The sequence below is a fragment of the Falco cherrug genome, chromosome 10 (assembly GCF_023634085.1).
Source record: "Falco cherrug isolate bFalChe1 chromosome 10, bFalChe1.pri, whole genome shotgun sequence".
In the NCBI taxonomy this organism is placed as follows: Eukaryota; Metazoa; Chordata; class Aves; order Falconiformes; family Falconidae; genus Falco; species Falco cherrug.
Window position 1 is genome coordinate 37,751,445 of NC_073706.1, and position 20,044 is coordinate 37,771,488.

Genomic DNA, 20,044 nt, shown 5'->3' on the forward strand with positions numbered 1-20,044 from the left:
CGAGGACACCAAGCTGGTACAGGGTCAGCACCCACCTGAGAGAGATGCCAGTACTGCCGCCATCCAACAACACTGGCATCCCTACAACTGCAATCAAGCGAAATCACAGCAGGTGCTAAAAGATTTGTCCCCTTAAAGGGCTTCTGTCTATTAGCAAAAAAAGATGCCAAGACCACGAAGCACAAACCCCACTGTTGTGACCCCTAAAATGATGCACAGTCTACAAAAGACAAACTAAAACGGACAGAGCAATGGACCTTTCAGTCCCCTTAATTTAATTCTCTCCTTTAAGTCAGTGCACTATTATTACCCTTGCAATGAGACTGTAACATTGAAATTTTTCAGCTTGATGGTAAAATCACGTAGTGTCCATCCATCTCCAATAATAGCAATATTGAGACAATGAGCTCTATTGAGGCATTTAATAAGGCAGATAGTCATTTGCATAGTACATTTTCTGTGACTCTCTGTAATACAACATCTCAAAGACTCAATTCAGAGTATTCTCCTTTCCCACAGACGTTTTAAAAAAAGGATTCTTTTACTAGAAAAAGAAACAATGACCCCTCCCATAATAGAAGAAAGCAACAGAAAGGATTTTCCTGCCTATGATGGGTGCACACTTTTGTCTGTGTATTTTTATTTGGTTGGGCTTGCCTTATTTTTGGTTTGGTTTTGTTTTTTTTTTAACTCTATGTGCTTTTCATCTCCGTTGTGGATTGAATACTCAGAAGTACATTTCTGAATTTGTTCTAACGGACTTCTGAGCAGGAAGCACTTTGGGATCCCCACCCACCAGCACAGGCAAATTTGATCTTAAACTCCCCTGCCACAGTCTCTTCCTTCATCTCTCCACATACTCCTCTCCTACATGACTCACTGAATTATTATTTGCTGGACATACCATGGTGATGTAGATACACTAGCCTGCCTGTGAGTCCTGAGTGAAAGGACGAGCTCTGCAACGTAGTACTTGGGTAAACTTAACAAATCACTTCCTCTTCAGCAGGCTGCAACAGCCTTGACGACAACGTACATGCACGTGGCGTATGCTGCGCCTCAAAGTTCAGCTCCAATAACATCTCCAAGTACCGCCACATAGAAGCAGTAATGATTACGTCCTTCCTCTTCATAATCCTTCTGTCTTCTCTGCTTTCAGTAAATAGTCCTGGACTTTGTCAGTGTTTTATTTAGCATGAGGCGGCACATATTCCTGGAGGCAACTAAGCTACCTCTGCAGGAAGGACACACGCAGAATACCCAAAGCAGCTCGGGTCTGCTCTGCCCTCTGTCCCTCAGCACAGTCACAGGCAAGCTCCAGCAGGTTTTGCTAAATCCTCCGTCCAGTTTCCTCTGCCAGAGGCCACAAAAGGAGCCCCGGGAGGGAACACATCCCCACAAGTCACCACCCCAGCCCCCACCTGCGACAGCGAACGTTAATCCACCTTCAGCCGCGAACACAACCCCTGCAGCCGCCCCTGGCCAGGGCGCAGAGGGGACGGCTGCCAGGAGGCCCCCGGAGCCCCCCTGCAGGACCACCGCGGCTCTTCAGAGGGGTCTGGCACGGAAGCCCCCCGGCAGAAGGCTGAGCCACAGCACTGCCCTTAGGTTAGCCCCGGGCAACCCGGTGTCAGGCCCCGCGGAAAAGAAACTAGCTGGCACTTCTGGCAAGGCAGGGGAGGTCAGCGGAAAGGGAGAAAAAGCTGCCGCACAACAGTCCCATCGAGGAACAGTGCTGCACTCTTCGTCCAAGTTTCTGATTTTATCAGATTATGCCACAGTGTTAACATTGTTTACGGCCCTATTTTGTATCTGTGAATCACCCACTCCCAGAGAATCTTCCTCCACCCCAGTTTATAAATAGCAGCACATACAGAACAGTTTGTGAAGCAAAGGAGAATTGCTGAAACAAAATAATGTATATTGAACTGACAAAAAGTCTTTCAAAAGCCTTTCTCATTTATTTATAGTGCTGGCTAGATAGGCAGATTCCCACATTTTGTAAACCCTGTAGGTCACTAACTCCATTGCTCACTCACAAGCAATTCTGCTAATAAAAAAAATAATCCCTACAGTTATAACTGAACTTATTCCTCATTACACTGCTTCTTGGCACATACCTTCTGAGAAGAAAAAAAAATTAAATAAGCAACATTATGTATTTTTCCTATTTGAAGGCAACATACAACTAGACCGTGATAAGATAATATTGACATTATTTACATACCTGGAGACATTCAGACTTTGAAACCAACCCCTTGGGGCTCTATCAGTACGAGGCAAGTTATTTTCTACCATGTCATAGCAAACTGTGACATAAGTTTCCATAGACTGTATTTTCACAGGAAAATACATTCTTGATTGCAAGCATAAAACCCATCAAGGGCTTTTTAATTCCCTCTTTTCTTCAGGAACCATTTGCTTGCACTGGGAAGTTCACAGCGCTATCATCCATATAACAAAGCAGACAGACATACGCGACCAAAAGCTTCAGAAACAGTTTCCTGGAGCCTGCCTGAATGCACATGACACCTTGTTGAGCCCACACGTAACCTGCTGTAGCCTCTGGGACCCAAACAAGCAGAGCCTGGGTATTAGAGAAACCCAAATTCCCCATCAGATGGGCTGGATGGAAAGGGAGCTACCAGACTCCATTCTGGCAAGGAAAACCTTCAGTGCTGGTGCTGAATCCCAGGCAACTCATCCCATCCTTCCATCCTCCCCCCTCAGATGTATTTGCAACGCATCAACGTGACACCAGAGAATGATCTGGACTGGATACGTGCCAGCCTAGCAAGGGACTGCTGAGCTCATTAACACCCACGTCAAGCCCACACTTGCAAATATACACCACCACAATGTCCCCACCAGTTCCCCAGCCCTGTTTTGCCAGGCAGCCACATCAACACCAGTGATGCTGGGGCCGGAAGAAGCCCTTAATTTTTCCACCAGTTGCAAAGATGTGGGTACACAAGATGCCGGTGAAAAGACATCCTGCCCAGATTGATTTAGCAGAAACCAAAGAGCCACTGAAACAACACTGGCATGTTCTATTGACAAAATTCCTTCTAAGGTGAAAGCAGTAAAGTACTTCTCTATTCAGTCACCATTTTTTTTCCCCTGCAATTAATCACATGGTTATTTGTCAAGCTAATGGTTCCTTAATCAGTCATAGAAGCTAAAACTTGCTATAACAAGGCTCCTCTTTAAACACAAAAGATGTATAAAACTATGCACTCAAATGCATATTTTGGGAACAGTTAAATGTATTAACTGTGGTTCTTTTTTGTTATTTTGTGGACAACAAAAATCAACTGTTTATAATCTTAATAAAAAAGGAAAATAACAGTGCTTGGAAAATATCACAGTAAGACTGGACATCACTTAAGCCAAGCACATGTCTGTCTGTTTTGGTTTTTTTTTCCTCTTTTAATTCTTCTACTGCTTATCTCAACACACAGTTCCTTTTCCTTTAGCCTCTTTCAAACAACACTCGATCCTAAACACATAAAACTAAATACTAAAATAAATGATTTCTCACCAAAGCCTCGTTTCTTCTATCCTGATATACATTCACAAATACATACATGTATGTGAGTATACACAGTTACACAGAAACATATACGCACATGTATATACTTGAACTGGGTAATGCTACTAAAAGTATTATTACCTTATACAAAAGCTGCCTAGCATCAAACATGACTTTCTGGCAGAAAGAAAAAATAAGAGCAGGGTCCTCTTGGAATGAGATAGCAGCACTGAAATTCAGGAAGTCCACGCTGTGTGTCATCAGTTCATTGTGTTACTTCCCACCCTCATCCCTAGTTCTCCATATTTATGAACAGAAGCCCGCTCGGGAGTGGGGGGGCTCAGTCTTATCATTCTGAAATACTCACCAAAGAACTCACAGAGGTAATATTTAACCTACCATAAACTCTTTCCATATAAAGAATGTGTTTGTAATCACAGTCTTTGGTAACATGTCTGATCAACACAGAAGGAAAACAGGACTATGGCATGATAATGACGATGGGGATCTCCCACGCACAGAGGGGAAACCACTCAAAATCAGGGAGGAACAAGAATTTTAATTAGAGCTGACTGAAAAGTGAAGCATATGGTCCACAGGAATTTTTACTTTCAATTAAAACACCTTCCTCCCCCTAGGCAAACTAAATAAATACAAATTAAAACAAACTATTCTGTGACATGTACATGCACAAACAAAGACAAGTGTGACAGAAAATTTGGGTGGAGCTGCTCCATATACCATGTACAATTACAATCCAAGTCCTGCCACACTCACTGTTTTGTCACTATACTACACAGGCATTACTCCTCCCCATCATCACTGCATGAAACTATCCGTTTCCCCCACATTATTAAAAGACATTCCACCCACATACCTAAAATTTGACTCGAGGTGTAGGCTGAAAAGCAAAGGGGGAGAGATAAAGGTGTAAAGAACAGGACTGAATTTTAGAAATAAGACTTATAAAATATGGAAACAGCCAAGTTTCTACAATAATATATTAACAGGGAACAGTATAAAAGATGAGGCCATTAGGGAAGTATTTACAATCAAAATGACTGACATTGCACCTACAAAGATACAGAGAAGACTTCAGTAAACTGGATACATTCAATTCAGAAAGAAGTAGACTGCCGTGAGAAACAACATCCTTACTTGCCTTAACAAAACTCAAAGATTTTACAGAATGGGTAGGACTTTCACCTACTTTTAAGTTCTAACAGGATTCTTTGGCCCACAGAAGGGAATTTAGGGAGGAAAGGTTGCAACACCAGGCTGTGGCACAGCTCTGCAGGGGCAGTCCCCACCAGGTATGCTCAGAGATCTCGCCAAAGCATCGCCACAGTGACTGCTGTAACTGAGGACGCCCATGCACACTGTGCATCCAAAACCACAAAGCTCAGCTGGGGACAAATGCCTACAGCGAGACAAGAGGAAGAAGTAGGAAGAGTAGTTTTGTATGAAAGGGAGGAAGGCGCAGATGCTCTGAAGTCAAAGGTAACTAGTTAAATGAGAAGTTTGAATGGTAATAGCAGAGGGTGTAATGTGACCTTGCCCAGGGTTTCCTAACAGAAGACCCTTTTTCGTTTGCTCACAACTTACCCCAAGTGCTTCAACTTGGAGGGAAATTTTTAAGACTACATGCCAGCATCTGGCTAATTATATGCACTTAATTATGAAATGTTGCAGCCAAAAGGCTTCAAAACATTTGAGAAAATGAGAAGAGAAGGAAAACACGTTGCTGCACCATTACTAAACACCACAGTGACGTTTCTCCTTCTTATGGTCCAGCAAGAAATTACCTTCCCCAACCCTTTTAGAGCTCCCTTCACTAAGGTAGCCCTTGCTATCACTGGGAAGAACAAACTTACATCAGAAACACCTGGGATATCCAAAAAGTCCTGACTTGTGCCTACTGAAGCCTTTCCAGAACTGGCACAGAGGGGAATAAACACAGCATAAAGCTAAACCAAGCACTGAAAGATGCTCTGTAAGCAACCCTAATCATCCTATACATGGAAGGAGAGGGAGACTGAGGAAGAACAGGGAAAAATTAGGTGAAATAACCAGAAGACATATGTCAGGAAGGTGCATGAGAAGGCAGGGAAAGGGGAGGAGGGAGCTGAGCAGGACAGCACAGCAGGAAGCGGAGGCTCTACCAGTCAGCAGTGCATTGCCATCACACATGAGTATGGCAGGCCCTGCAATGAGTGGTATCCAGGGTTAGGATCACCAGCCATATCTGCAGCGATGAGCTAGGTCCAAGGTCAAGCCAGGAAGTTCATCCCATGCTACAGGACCCAGGTCAGCAGGGCACCCAGTGGGTCACCCTACCAGGCACCCGCTCAGCTGCCATGTGCCCACAACCCAGCTGGGCACTCTCCCCTCAGCTTGAAAACCGCTCCAAAATGAAAGCAGGGGGAACACACTTCTTGGCAAGGCTGTAATAGGGGGAGCTGCACAGGTACATCATCCATCTTAATTGCAAAATGCATCCAGGCAAGCTGAAGCTTCCCCAGCAGCACCCCTGATGAAGGGGCTGGCACGGAACAAAGGCAGCTAAACACGGCAAGAGGGGAGAAGAGTGCACACTCTGGGCCCTGCCTCCAGCCTTCGGAAAGGGTAAGATTAAAGTCAAATGGGCAGCTTTAATTCCAACACTTCCTAGCTTTTCAGAGACTAATTTTGCAGCCATAGAAATGTTTCCTAAATACAGGCTGTGTGTTTGCACATGTGCATGCTTAAAATAACACACATTCAGCCATCTCAGAACACAGACTGCCTTCCCTATGCATTTTCACAACGACAAGCAAGTTAACCCCACTCTTAGCTAGGGAGGTTGAGTAATACCCTGATGTATACCTATATAAGCAAACAGTAATACCTATCACATCCTCCCCTCAACAGCGGCAACTGTAGAGACTGGAGACTCTGCTACTGTGTAGTGCAGCAGATGAATCAGAGGCTCACTCCTACTTAAGCTCTCAGATGATCTTAGTTTTGACCATCAGCAGACAACAATTATCATCACCTTATTGTAAGCAGCGTGCAGCTGGTAACCTCACGTAGCAAGAGCCTGCAAGTCCAACACTAACTGTCTAGAAATGTCTTCTATCACTTCTAAGCAGTATCCAAATTACAGGGGATAGTGTCTGTCATCACAGCTGTCAAGTGTGCGAAGGTTTGGGGGGGGGGGGGGGGGTTGAATCCTACCTTCCTCCCGTTTCAGGAAGGGATGTCTCATCTCAACAGGATCTAATTAAAAAGGAGACAGCAGACTGGTCAGTATTATTTCAGAGATGAACACAGTCCAGCTCTATGTAATACAACAGCACATACTTGGGCACTGCTGTAACAGCCGATAGCACTGTTAACTTACACGGGCTGCGGCGTTCTTGCCTCTCATGTACACCCCGTGTTTATTCATCACCTCCCTCAACAACCTACCTCCTTTTCTTCAGAAACTTCCGTCTTTGCTTTTAGTTTGAACACGATGAAAGTGCTTACACCCTGAACCCAATTAGCCTCTCATATTCTTGCTTTTCCATGTCCTCCTCAGCTGCACCCACACATGGTTCTTGTTTAGCTCCCTTCAGTGCATTAAAGCAGCGATAGGAACATTTCAAATTAGAGTCCTTCAAACACCACCCAATGCATACAAACCACAGACTGCCCACAAGACCAGTCACTGCACTATGGGACATCCAGAAACAAACTATGGGTTTTCCTCCTCAGCTAAAAGAAGTATTTGCTGCCCAAAGGCAACAATCACATTTGTTTCAGTTATGCACAATACACACAGTTTGAACAGCCTGATGGTAGCCATTACTAGCGCACTGATTTTTGCACCATTTCAATATAACGGGTGTTACCTCTAGCCTTGATTTCTCAACAGGATCTGCACAGCCATGCACCATCCCTTCATAGGGTCGGAGGCAACGTTTGCTTCCTACCACCCCAATCCCCCTCGCTGCTCCTGCTTGCTTTGAATAGCTGTTTCACAACTCAGGACTTGCTCTATGACACACTGAGCATCCAGGATAAAATTTGCTGTCCCACTAAATGCCTGCCAAGGTTTTGTACTGCCTCAGTCACAGTCCTACCCCTTTTTCCCCGAGCACTTGTGTGGTTTACCACAGGCTACCCTGTGTCTAGAGGTGAATGTCTGTCTCACAGCATAAGAAACCCTTCCCCCATCTGTGCCTGATGTAAGGAATGCCTTTCCTATCTACAGATCGACCAAGAATTAACCAATTCACTTAGAGAAGAAAGGGACAAGACCCCACAACCCAGCGTTTGTCTGATTTATAACCCATTCATGGCCAAAAAGGAATACTGTATTCACAAAATACCGGAAGTTGTGTGAGGGAAGCTTTTTTCCCATCCAGCTCTCATTTTTAACACAGTTTGTGAGCAGAAGCAAATCCTGGTGGATACAGATGTGGTGCGGCACTATGCTGACTTCCTACATGCACCTGGCAATTAAGAAAGATTTCTTTTTTGAAGTCATCGCCAGAGGTCCTAACCCCGATCAAGATTGCTTAGTATTAGCCATATACAAATGCACAATGTCCCATAATATTTACAACCTCCAGGTCACAAAATACAACTGGTGCAACAAGGGGGAAGAAAATGTGGAGAGAAGATATGAGGGGCAGCAGGTGACCAGCTCTGGTGCCCTCTGACAAATCTTGACAGCACAACTTACTGCAGGTCCTAAAACTTTGCAGTCATTTTGAGTAACCTTCAAAACTCTAGCAGGATTTCAGAAGTCCTAGAGACTTCCTGGAAGGTGGAGCAGCAAACGTCCAGCTTCAGGACAGCACAAAGTAAGAGGCCTTTGTTCAAAAGGGGAACTGAAGTTTTGCAGTATCTTAGCTCCTATCTTTTCCACACATTTCTACAGGAGAAGACAAAATGTTCAGCTGACCAGTTTTCACTGCAAATCTCAGATTAACATAGCTGGAATGAACTTTGATGCAAACTTAAAACAGCAGTGACAAATACCACATGTAGCAATGAATCTGAATAAATGTCTGGACACGAGACATCAGTTTTCTTACTCACCTACCCTTTTTTTTAAAAAAAAAAAATTATTCAGAAGAGAACAGAAGCAGCTAGGGTAGCCAATTTGCAGGAACAGGAGTGCAGGGGACTCACATAGTCTGCAGCAACTGGTCTTTGGCATAGATGGGCATTACAACTTATTATTCTTCTTACCTTGAAGAGGAGCTGGAAAATAAATAAAAATGAACTATTGTGTCAGTTGTCATAAATAGCCTTAAACTGAGGCTCAGGAGGATTCACTGCACACACTGCTTACAAGTCAAACCACAAATGCACTGCACAGAATTCTGCATGTAAGCATAACCTACGGGGCACAGTAGAAGGTTATCATAATAAATGACCTTCTGCCTGATAACTGCACAGCAAGCCAGCAATGGGTTTGATAGGGTGGCACAGGGGCTGCTCCGTGAATCACCAAGAACTGCTGCTACAGAAACAGCAGTCCGTTCCTGCAAATCAAGTAACACTGCAAGTGAATGAAAAGGAAAACTGTTGTACTTTATTTTTTTTATAAGCTGTTTAAACTTTCAGAAATTTAGAAAAGAACTATTTATTTGCACCTCTTCCATGAAGTCCTAACCAATTTTACCATATAGAGAACTGGGGTCCATTACCAGGAGGTCGCTGGGGTGGAGAAGTGGGAGAAGTACGCTTTGCAGTAAATAATTAGCAGCTCTGGCCTTCTGCTCGCTCCTCCTGCAGCATTATGCTTCACACTGAACCAGGAAATGGTTGAACAGATACATTTAAAAGCATAAAAACTGAGTCAGAAGACAATAGTTAAATAAACACCAGTTAAACCACATACTGTAGGTCTGTCTTGTAGTATTTGGAAATTAATACCACTAAAGACTGTTCCAGATACTGCTTCCACCTGCAAAGACTTGCTGCTGGCTAGCAGTCAGCACATAGACGTTCACTAGCAGTGCCAGTACTTTCCAAAACATTGCAGACAAGAAAGAAAAATAAAATTAGCTTAATATGAAGTACAATAAACTAATTATATGCTTTAATTATCAAGCACATATAACACCTGGTTGAGGGGATATATTTTTTTTAAAGCAGGTTCCGCAATTATAAAGTTACTTAAGGATATCGCTGCTTTTTTCCACATTTTAAGCTTTCAATTCCATGAATACAGAGAGCTGATTGTTATCTTCTTAAACGTGGAACTTTTAATACGAGTGTATAGCAGAGATCAGAAATTACAATGTCACAGAGGAATCGGGCACACACTCACAATAAAGGCACTGAAGCAACCACACTTTAATTACATAGTCTCAAATGCACATATTTTAGATCAACTACTTCTCAGCAATAATGAAAAATCATTACAGCTGGAGGAAGAGACAAGAAGATTAAAATGCACTGACATGGTGCTGGAGGACATTGGCCATTAATGTCTTGCCTTATGAAGAAACAGCCCAACACCTTACAACAGTATTTCATCTGTAACTGTTAAGCTGGAAGAGATACCCGTTTCTGAGTGGATTCAACACAATTTTTTTTTTTTTTAATTTGCTTATGCTGGCTAGCTTTTTTGTCTACAACTATCTCCCACAAATCTTAACATCTCCAAATGCAAGTCCTTGCTAAGTTACACAGAAATGAAAGTTTTCTTCCCTTTAACAGGGACAAAGGAGAGTACTGTTGAGATTTATTATATACATACAATTACCTGCATTGTTATGGAGATTAAAGGACAAAGGGCCAACAGATCTAATTCCAGGTCTTACAGCCTTGTCCCTTCCCATAATTAAGTCTTAAAAATGAGTTTCAGCTAACAAATTCACAATACTAATATCTACAAATGTCTTGCCTGTAGTTAGAGGTAATTTCAATAATTTTAATGTGGATGCAGTAATACATTTAATTTATCATTGAACATTCAAGTGAACACACTCAATTTAATAGTACTAATAAACTTTTATTTCAGTTGGTTCTAAGAAAAGTCATAAAACTAGTACAAACTTCAAAGAAATAACTGGCTGGGCTGTTAGTCACTTCAAGAAAAAGAGGCAAAACAAACTTTCACAAAAAATCTTCCCTTTTTTTCTTCTGTCTCAGAAATATTTGCAGAAATATGATTTTGAACTGCAGAGAGATACTGAAAAAAGACAAAGTAAGTATTTTTATTTGGCAGATATTAATACTGCCCCTTTATCTCATGTCAGAATATGTCTGTCTCCTTTCTTCAGCTGGCAGATACAACAGCTATTGGAAACCGAGTTTAAAATACCAGGGCTGTGTCTGTGGCATCCACAGTATGCCAGCTAAAAAGGCTAGACCCTGACCTCAAAGCTGCCCTGCTTATTTCTCCCTGGTACCCAGCTGCACGAAACTAGACCCTAGAGGTGAATTCCCCTCAAAAAATTATGCAAACTGAACCAAAGATAATGGACTTCCCCAAAGAAAGAACTTCGATTTTTTTGCCCCTCTCTGCCTGCCTACCCCCCTTTTTTTTTTTTTTCAGTTTTGTTGAAGATACACATTTACAAAAACCGTGGGAAGGAAACTGTGGCTACGCTCTTTATTTCTCCTTTACAAAAAAAAAAAAAAAAAAAAAAAAGTGTAAATGCATAGAAGGTGAAACCATCAAAGACCTGTTAACCAGGCACAACCCACTCTGAAAGAAAAAAAAAAAAATTGCGCTGGAATTGACCAGATAAGTACGTTTGTATTGGTATTGAACTCCAAGCTGTTAGAAGAAGTGGCTGATCCTGCAAGGAGACTGAAAGAACACCAGAATTTAGAAAGCATAATTCATATAGCAGGAAAGCCATGAGCTATCCATTCCCCAAATCCAAATCTGATTATAAATGGGTGTTTATAATATGTGCAGCATCAAGACGACATTAGAAGTCCTGTACCTACTTTCGCTGGAGAAAAATAATTAAAGAAAACAAAATCTGATGACTAAAAGGACCCTACCAACTTATCACCATTCATCTCCCTCCCCCGGTTTAAGGCATTTATAAGCATATAAAGTTCCTCCAGAATCAGAGAAAACAACTAAGCATGACCACAAAAAGAAGAAACCCCTGAACTCCCTTATTAATATAATACAATTTTGCATAGGTAAATTTGATGCCAGATACAGGCACCCACTTTTTCCCTTCAGACTGGTTTTCGTAACAAGTCACATTTTAATGTTTAAAAAGTACACTGAGTCCATGGTATTCCTAATATTGTAATAAAACCATTGGCAAGGGTGACTCAATCTCTTTTGATGGTTCCACATTGCTACTTTCTGCTATGGTAAAACTACTAACACGTTTCTTTCACCTGCAACCCACAGGTTAACAGTGGAAAGCCTTCTCTTTCTCAGCCAAAGCTACATCTTGGTCTCAGAGAGAGGTCACTTGCCCCAAATCCCTGCCAGCACAGAAAACTGGTCCCCTTTTCAACTGGGACTATTCTTTTTTCTAGATGTTGCTAGTGGTGGAAGCCTCTTCTATTTTCAGCTGGACACCACCTACCACCAGTATCCTCCCTGCCCCTTCCACTTCAAAATGCATAGGCCATCTTGCACAAAGACAAGCAGCAGAGCAAGTCAGATAGCATCTAACAGGTCATCTGGCCTTGAGCTGATACAGGCTGCGGCCAGATGAAGCTAATTAAATGAACTCTCTCCATTTCTCCCTTTGTCCCTCTGTATCGTGATATCTATTGCAAAATTAAGTTCAAAGTTTCAAGGGAATGCTCTGGGAATCACTTGGCTGAGCTGCTTTGGGCACAAGGAAACCCTGGGGAAGACAGGTAGCAAAAAGAAGCAACCTCCATTTATCTACAGGGACTATTGACACTGCAGGCACAACAAGCACTAGCAGGAGGCAGCAGGAAGCTTTCACAGTCTGTAGCATCACAGAAGGTTCCATGTTTTGCTGCATATGTAGGCTGGCCTATCCCAAAATGAAGCCACAGCCTTCTCTGGCCATGGCCTGATGCCCCATCCTTCGCAGCATCCTCCTTCTCGTGAGGCAATATAGCTCTCCCAAGCCAACCCTCCGGCTGGCACCCACCTGCCCTTCGCATGGCTCTCTCCTTATTTCCATGGTCAGAGTTGGCAGAAATCGTAATTTGAAAATGAGGACTCAAAAGCAGGTATGTAGAAATAGACTTGCCAGCAGTGACCTGTTCAGGTGTGTATGTAAGAAAACAAATAAGGAAACATTAAAAACGCTCTTAGTCGAACCCAAGTGCACAAGAGGAAATAATGAAAGAAAGCCCAGTCTAAGCTCCACCATGATGGGGAATGTAGAAACAAAAGTCACTGGCATTCTACTGAGAAACGCCCTCCAGGGCCATCTCCCACTGCAGAGAGGAACCATCGGCGAAGCAAGACACATAATGTCATAACCTTTGCCTAGCAGCCTTCACAGAAGTGTGTGGAGTCCCCTGTCTTACCAGCCACTTACCAAGACATCCTAAACCCGCAAATAATTCATCTTGATAGCCTCCATTAAAAAAAAAAAAAAAAATTCCCACAGAACTAGTAAAAGCAGAGGCTTTCAAACACGCATGTAAACCCATCAGAACATGCCAAGCTACAACCCCCCAATGATCAGGGACAGGCTGGGCTTCTACAAAGCCGGCCCGCACAAATAACCCCTCTTTAGGGAGCACGCCCATTCAGGCTTGGTTCAACCCCATTCCTTGCAAGCTGGCAGACAAAAAAACCCTATCAAAATATTGCCAAATATCAAAAAAGAAGTAAAGAATTAATCTAAGAATGCAACTCATCACAGAGCCAGCTGTGTTTTAGATACAAACTATAAAATTCTAACAAGGAAAAGCTTCCAAGTTCTTTAAGTCCCTCCTCTCACTGGATTGTGAGAGGAGAGGGGGCTCCAGCACCTTCAGGCTCAGGACAGACCCACTCACAAGGCCAGGACCAGATGTCACTCTTACCCTTTCTCAAACACCCAGAGCCTCCAACACAGATACGCTGAGAGACTGTATCTGCCTACCAGGCTACAATAGCCAGACCGTAGTTTACAAAAAAGCTCCAGACCTGATGTTCAAGTCTTTACTCAATGCTTTCGTAGTCTCAGGAGCAGAAATTTCTTACCTTCAATGGGGGAAATAGGGATGAAGTTCCCACAAATTGTTCTTTATACTCGATCACTGGCCCATATGTTGCACCGTAAACGGAAAACAGTACTACAGCATGTAGATGCCATTCTCCTGCACACCACAAAGCCAAACCAATCAACCAAAAAACCATTAAGTCTTTCCAATAAACAAAGCACCCAACTCAACATTTAAAAATCCCCATAGTCTAAAGCCGAAAGTAGAACTCCAGATGCAGTACACAACAAAAACCTCTGCCTGCATTAGGAAGTCATCAATGACATACTAGGTATTGCATTTACTCAGTTTGGCTAGAATTGTACTAAACAATGAGGAAAGTCAGAAGCATACCAAACAAGTGGGAGGCACAAGACAAATAGGAAAAGGAAACCAAGAACAAGCAGTTGTGCAGTGCTGGAGACAAAGGGATTTCTAGGCATCAGCTAGGAGAGCTCAAAGGTAATCCTTCCAGTGACCCTTTCTCCTCCCAATAGGCCTTACATCAAACACAGGCCTTAGTCCTCTTGCCCACATGTACCAGCTGGGTTTGAAGCACCACATAAAGCCACGATCAGTTACAGTCCCCACAGGTCCAGTACCACAGCAGATGACATCGTTCCTTCCCCCATTTGTAGCTGAAGGTGCAACTGCCTCTATTCTGAGACGCAGTTAACAGCACAGATTCCTTTTCTCCCATTACATTTCTACAGGTGGAGAAAGAGTCTTTCATATGTGGCCCTAGGTGTCTCAGATACATCACAGAGAGAAAAAAGTGATGGCTGGACTGCATGGTTTCTAATACCAAGGGATTCTTCCAATTTCCTGGTGATGGTAGGAAAATAACCTTAGTAACATTCAGTGATGTGCCAAATACCAACAACATTTATGGGAAGATATGGACATTACCCTGTGCTGCCCTGCCTTTTCCACTGAATGCCCATGAATGGCACAGAAGATAACTAAATGAGGCCACAAGTATATCAGTCCAGCTCTGGGTGGACCACATGTACGTGTCCATTGTTTACTGGATTACAGAAATACCTTTCCCACTTAATCCTGGATTTTCTCCTGGAATTTTGGATTAATAGCCCCAGGAGGCCTGTTTATGTGCAGATACATTTGGGAACAGCTGGAAAGCACTTAAGAGAAAAGCCTTAGTGCAGACTTCCAGAGCAGTGCATCTGTTTTGTTCTTCTCTTCCTGCACATGCCTGATTGCCCTTTCCTCCCCTGACATGTTGCTTTCTAACATTTCATACTAGCACATGCTCACCTACGCTTAGCTGTCTTTTTCCCCCACAATTAAAAGTCCTGCTCTGCAGAGTCATCCCCTGCAGAAAGTTAATTTCCTACTGACGGCTCCATTTAAGGCAAGGTTCTCTTTCACCTTCCCCTTTCTGCATAGCAGTAAGCTGCTAGAGAAAATTCAGTTAGCTCCTCCTACACTTCCAGCGACACCTTCAATCATGTTCAAGGTACTATTTACATTCAAATTCTGGAGTCTAGCTACAAGCAATCACATCAGGCTAACCCAGATGTGCAGTCACTGACTGTTCTAATAGCTTTTCTCTCATTTGCTCCTGTTGTGGATCTTCCTTCAAGCAAGCAAAATACCCAAATAAGTGACATGAGACAGGCTTCATACCTGCAAACATCAAATGCCCAGTCCCCAACCACTCTCTAATATTGTTGAAACACCCACTCTATGACACACTGTAATTCGAGCAGGAAGAAGGAAATGTGCAAATTAAAATTATCTGGACGACACCCTATACGATAAACAACCAAAGATTTTCATACAGTAGCGATCTCTCTCTCTCATATTTAGAAACTCCAATCAAAAAAATTTACATGCCATGAAAATCCTCAAGAAAGACTTGCATGTAGCTCACATAACTGAGGAAGTACTAATAATAGTGTCGCTGTTTGCACAGAGATTTCCACTGTGGGCCTAAATTCTGATCTCAAACACACAGAAGAAGATATTTTGTTGTGTGTTGCTGGCTGCAGACTAAAATCAAAGTACTGGAAACCATTTGAGTGTGCTACAACGTGCAGTCAGCCTGCACAGCTAAGGAAGCGCAACATGCAGCCATGCCACACTGAAAACAAAGCATCTGTTGAGTATGACAGAAGGTGTGCATGTAACGAACATAGAGAAGTATGTGAAATTAACCTGTTGCAGTTTCAAACAGAAATTAAAGCCTTTGCATTTCAGTGTCAACCGTCAGTCACCACAGAAAACAGTTTGTCCCAACATGTGAGAATTGTATTTCTAAGCTCCACCAACACAAGCAAACTCACCTCACAGCCACAGCTTCCCTTTCTGGCCTACGCTGCATACATCCAGGCCTGCTCAGGTCTCGAGATGAATGATGCCCATACCTGTGTTTCTAAAGGCAATCATTAAAGGTCACAAAATACACAAAGGGTGTTTAGAGTAGCAGCAAGGCAGCCTCACAGTTCTCAAGCTTTATTCTTTTTAAAAGCACTAAACGAGCTATATATAGACCTACGTCACAAAGTACTTGCAAAATATTTTTGCAAAACTTACTTTTAACTTTTTTCTTTCATATGCTGAATATTACCCTGAATAATTTCACAAACTAAAATATAGAGCATCGTACAAGAAAAGACTCAACAGGATGATGATTAGCAGTGATCAATATACAGCAGAAATTAACCAACATGCAACATACAAACACTGCAAGCCCATATTAGGTATGATGGTGCTTCATTTAAACTCCTCAGCTAGATATTCCTCAGCCATAATCCTATATAATCGACTCACGCAGTATCAGTAGGAGTTCTGTGCGTGGAATAAACTGTAAGAACAAGTTATTAGGTCCACATAAAACGCATTTAGAACTGTAAGCACCAAAACATGCACACAAAGACTGAAGCTTAAAAATCCATTGTTCTTGAGTAGTAGATGTTATGTTGTTGCATCACTAATATGACATTCTCATTCTCAGGTCACTAGCTCCCATAAGAAACACACCGCAAGGTGTGTTTTTTTTTTAACAACCCCAGCCTTGCCCACTATGTTGTAATTCATTAAAAATAAGGAAGATGCTTATCCTTGACTGAAAGATGCCACAGAAAGATCATATGCCTGTCACACCGCCCAGGAGCTGCCATGACACAGCCATTCCACAGCTCAAGATGCTTCCTAGCCCTTGGATGCATTCAGGCGACAATGCTGTCTGTGTTAAGCGCACTGTCCCCTTACCAACCCCACAGACATCTGAAAGGCAATGTGGAGAGCAGATCCTGCCAAGAGCCACGCCTACCAGACTCGCTGACTTTCCTCTCGTGACCCAGCACGGAGACTGTAGACAAGGGGCAATAGCTCTTGCTGGCAATGCACAAAGTCCAGCTCATGCCATGTGCCTGACAGTCTTGCCAGCTGCTGTCATCTTCTTATACCAGCTAAACACCTTACCAGGTAGTCCCATGCCATGTCCCCATACCTGCACACATGCCACACCACAAACAACGCTGGCCAAGCCTGACATCTCCCTCAACCTGTGCAAAGAACCCACCACAAACAGCGAAACTGTTCCCTTATAAGAAACCATCCTGAATTTTAGAGTGCAAGACCATGTGAACACTACTTGCAAGAGCCAATAAGACCACTGTGCTCTGAGCAAGCAATAGCTCCAAGCGAGGCTTTATTCTGCATCCTTATTGCTGGCAGTAATGGGCCATATAAACATGAAGTTTTCTCACATGAGTTATACCTCCCTACCTGCCATAAGTGGCTGAAATTTAGTGATTTCAAATGAGAGCGACTGTTCAAATTAACAATTTGCAGACTCACACCAGCAGCTAGGACTTGGTTTACATTCCGGTCCTCCAAGGGGCCTCTTCCCCCACCTCCCTCTAGATCAAGCAAGTGCTCCCGATGTTCAAAGGTGCTGATCAGCACAAGTTAAGAGGTCTGGTGAACACCGACTTCCTTGCACTGGCCTTCACATTCCCCAGGGTAAAAGTCACAACTGAGACTGTCAAAAACTGTAGTCTTCTGAACTTTCAGATCATGACACCATGAGCTGGGAAGCTTCCACATAAAATTATGAGCCACACCAAAATCTGCAGATCTGACCCACATCCTGTAGCACATTGACGGGAACTCTGATACTGTCAGGGGATGACAGGACCTACTTGAGGGTCCCACAGGATGTCAGTGGGGTGCACAGATGGGCCCAAAGATGATGAATGCATACATGTAACTACATGTGATTGAGGAGAGGAACCATTTCATTATTATTATTAATCACACTAGACACCAATTAAGAGCCAGACTTAAGAAGACAAGTAGATCATTATGTCACAAGATTTTATTTCATGCTTGAGAAGAAAAACTACAAACCATAGCAATCATGGCTGGCAAATCTTCACACAAAGGCTGCTCTGGTTCAAGGGAAAGCAAACACAAGCTATATGCCCACACAAAGCTCCTCTTGCCTGGGGAAGCCTGCAAGGCTACAGCCAAGGACAATGCAGGCCTATCCATAGCTTTTCCAAAATGCTGGAATACTTTGATTCCCAAGTCAGTCTTAGCCCTTACTCAGAAGATTTTTTTCAAACCCAGGCTTGGTACAACAGCAGAGGTGGAATGTCTAAACACTCCAAGGTACCCCAAACTGAAGGAGACACAAAAGGAGGAGGAAGCAAAGGTTTACAGTAGCCACTGGCTGTAACTGCAAGCTGGTGCTGGTGTAAGATAAGGAAAAAACAGTTAAAAATCTAGACCAGTGTATAGTCCTGCTCTGCAGCTCTCAGGGTAGGATGGAAACACAGCCCAGGCAGAACCCTCACTGCAGATTACTGAGCATCGTGGTCCATACCAACACATGTTCACACTTCTGCTGCAGAAAGCACTGAGGCAGACACCAAGCAGGTACACCTGGAAGCAAAAGTTCAGCATGCCCCAAAACATTAGAGTTCACAGCAGCCGTAACGCGTTCCTACGGGAATGCTAGGTAGCTATCAGCCCGGAGAAGCACGGGGTGAAAGTCTGTGCCAGCCTGCGACGAGTGAGTCACCTGGCAAACGACTTTCATTTACATCACTGAGAGGTGTTCCTGGCACACCACCCTGCAGCCCTGCCGCCCCGGCGGAGGCCTCCCGCTGCCCCGCGGCCCAGTGCCGCCGGCGCCGCACCCCCCGCGCCGCAGACCGATCTTTCCGTAGACGCCCCACGCCGCCCCCGAAGGGGCGACCCGGCGGCTGATACGCGCCAGCGGCGCGGCCGACGGGCACAGAACGAGCTACCGATTGAACAGCAGCGACACGGCGCGGGCGGCACCGCGCTCCGCCACGGGGAAGGCGCCGTGCCGCTCCGCCCGGGGCAGCCTGGCGCCCGCACGGGGCCACCAGCCGCGCCAAGGGCCGCCCCCCACGGCCGGCGGCGCCCCCCACGCTGCGGGCGGGCGGGCAGGGAGCGGCGCGGGAGGCCGCGGGGAGCCCGCCCCAGGTGAGCGCCGCCGCCGCCGCCGCCGCCGCGCCGGCCGCAGCCCCCCCCGCCTCCCCCTCCCTTCCCGGGCGGCACCGGCGCAGCCGCCGCAGGACAAAGCCCGAGCCGCGGCGCGCACCTGCCCCGCCACGGAGCGAAGCGGCTCCCAGCGGGGGCAGGTGCGGTGGCCGCAGCAAGGCGCCCCGCCGCCGCGCCCGCCCCGGCCCCGCGCCGCGGTCTCACCTCGGCCGGCGGCAGCAGCAGCAGCAGCGGCGGCAGCAGGCAGGGCAGGGGCAGCGGCAGCCGCCTCATGGTGGCGGAGAGCGCTCCCCGCCGCGCGCACGGCCGCTCAGCCCGACGCCGCCTCCCCCGGAGACATGGCCGGGCCGCGCGCCCCGCACCGCCCGGCGTCCCACCCCTGCACCGCCCCCGCAGGCGGCGCCGCCGCGCCCTCCCGCCGCTGCCCCGCCGCGGCCCCTAGCGCTGCCTGCCTGGAAAGGCGGCCGCGGGCCGCGGGGCAGGGCCCGCGTGGGGCGGCGAGCCGGGGGGCCGGGGCCGTCACCGTCCGCCGGCGCTCCCCCGCCCGGGGCTGAAACGCCCCTTGCGGCGGGCGGGGGGGGCTGCGGCTGGCGCTTCCCCGCCTCCCCTCGCCGGGCCAGGGAGCGGCTCCCTCCGACAGCGCCCCGCGCACCCGCGGGGGGAACGGCACGGCGGACCGTGCCGCCCGGGCCGGCCTCGGGACAGAGCTCGGGGCAGGCCGCGGTAAAACGCCGCCGGCCGCGGCCTCGCGGGCCCTGCCGCCGGGGACGGGAGGGGCAGCGCTGCGGCGGCCCGGGCGGCTCCAAGGGGCTGCCGAGCCCGGCGCGGGGGCCGCGGCCTTGCCGCAGCGAGTGGCTCCACTTGCGGCGC

At 45.8% G+C, this 20,044-nt stretch overlaps 1 protein-coding gene across 3 annotated transcripts in view; it reads right to left on the reverse strand.

Moving 5' to 3' along the window:
• The window catches only part of PTPRJ (protein tyrosine phosphatase receptor type J), a 75,728-nt gene extending 56,191 nt beyond the window's left edge, over nucleotides 1-19,537 (reverse strand). Inside the window, exon 1 of one of the 3 annotated variants that reach the window (XM_055721917.1) lies at nucleotides 19,379-19,537. In XM_055721917.1, coding sequence (XP_055577892.1) covers nucleotides 19,379-19,447 — 69 coding nt within the window. In that variant the 5' untranslated portion in view covers nucleotides 19,448-19,537. Of the gene's footprint in view, nucleotides 1-6,748; nucleotides 6,766-19,378 lie in introns of those variants that run through there. The other 2 variants (XM_055721914.1, XM_055721916.1) reach the window with 2 other exon arrangements.
• Nucleotides 19,538-20,044: the final 507 nt, after the last annotated feature.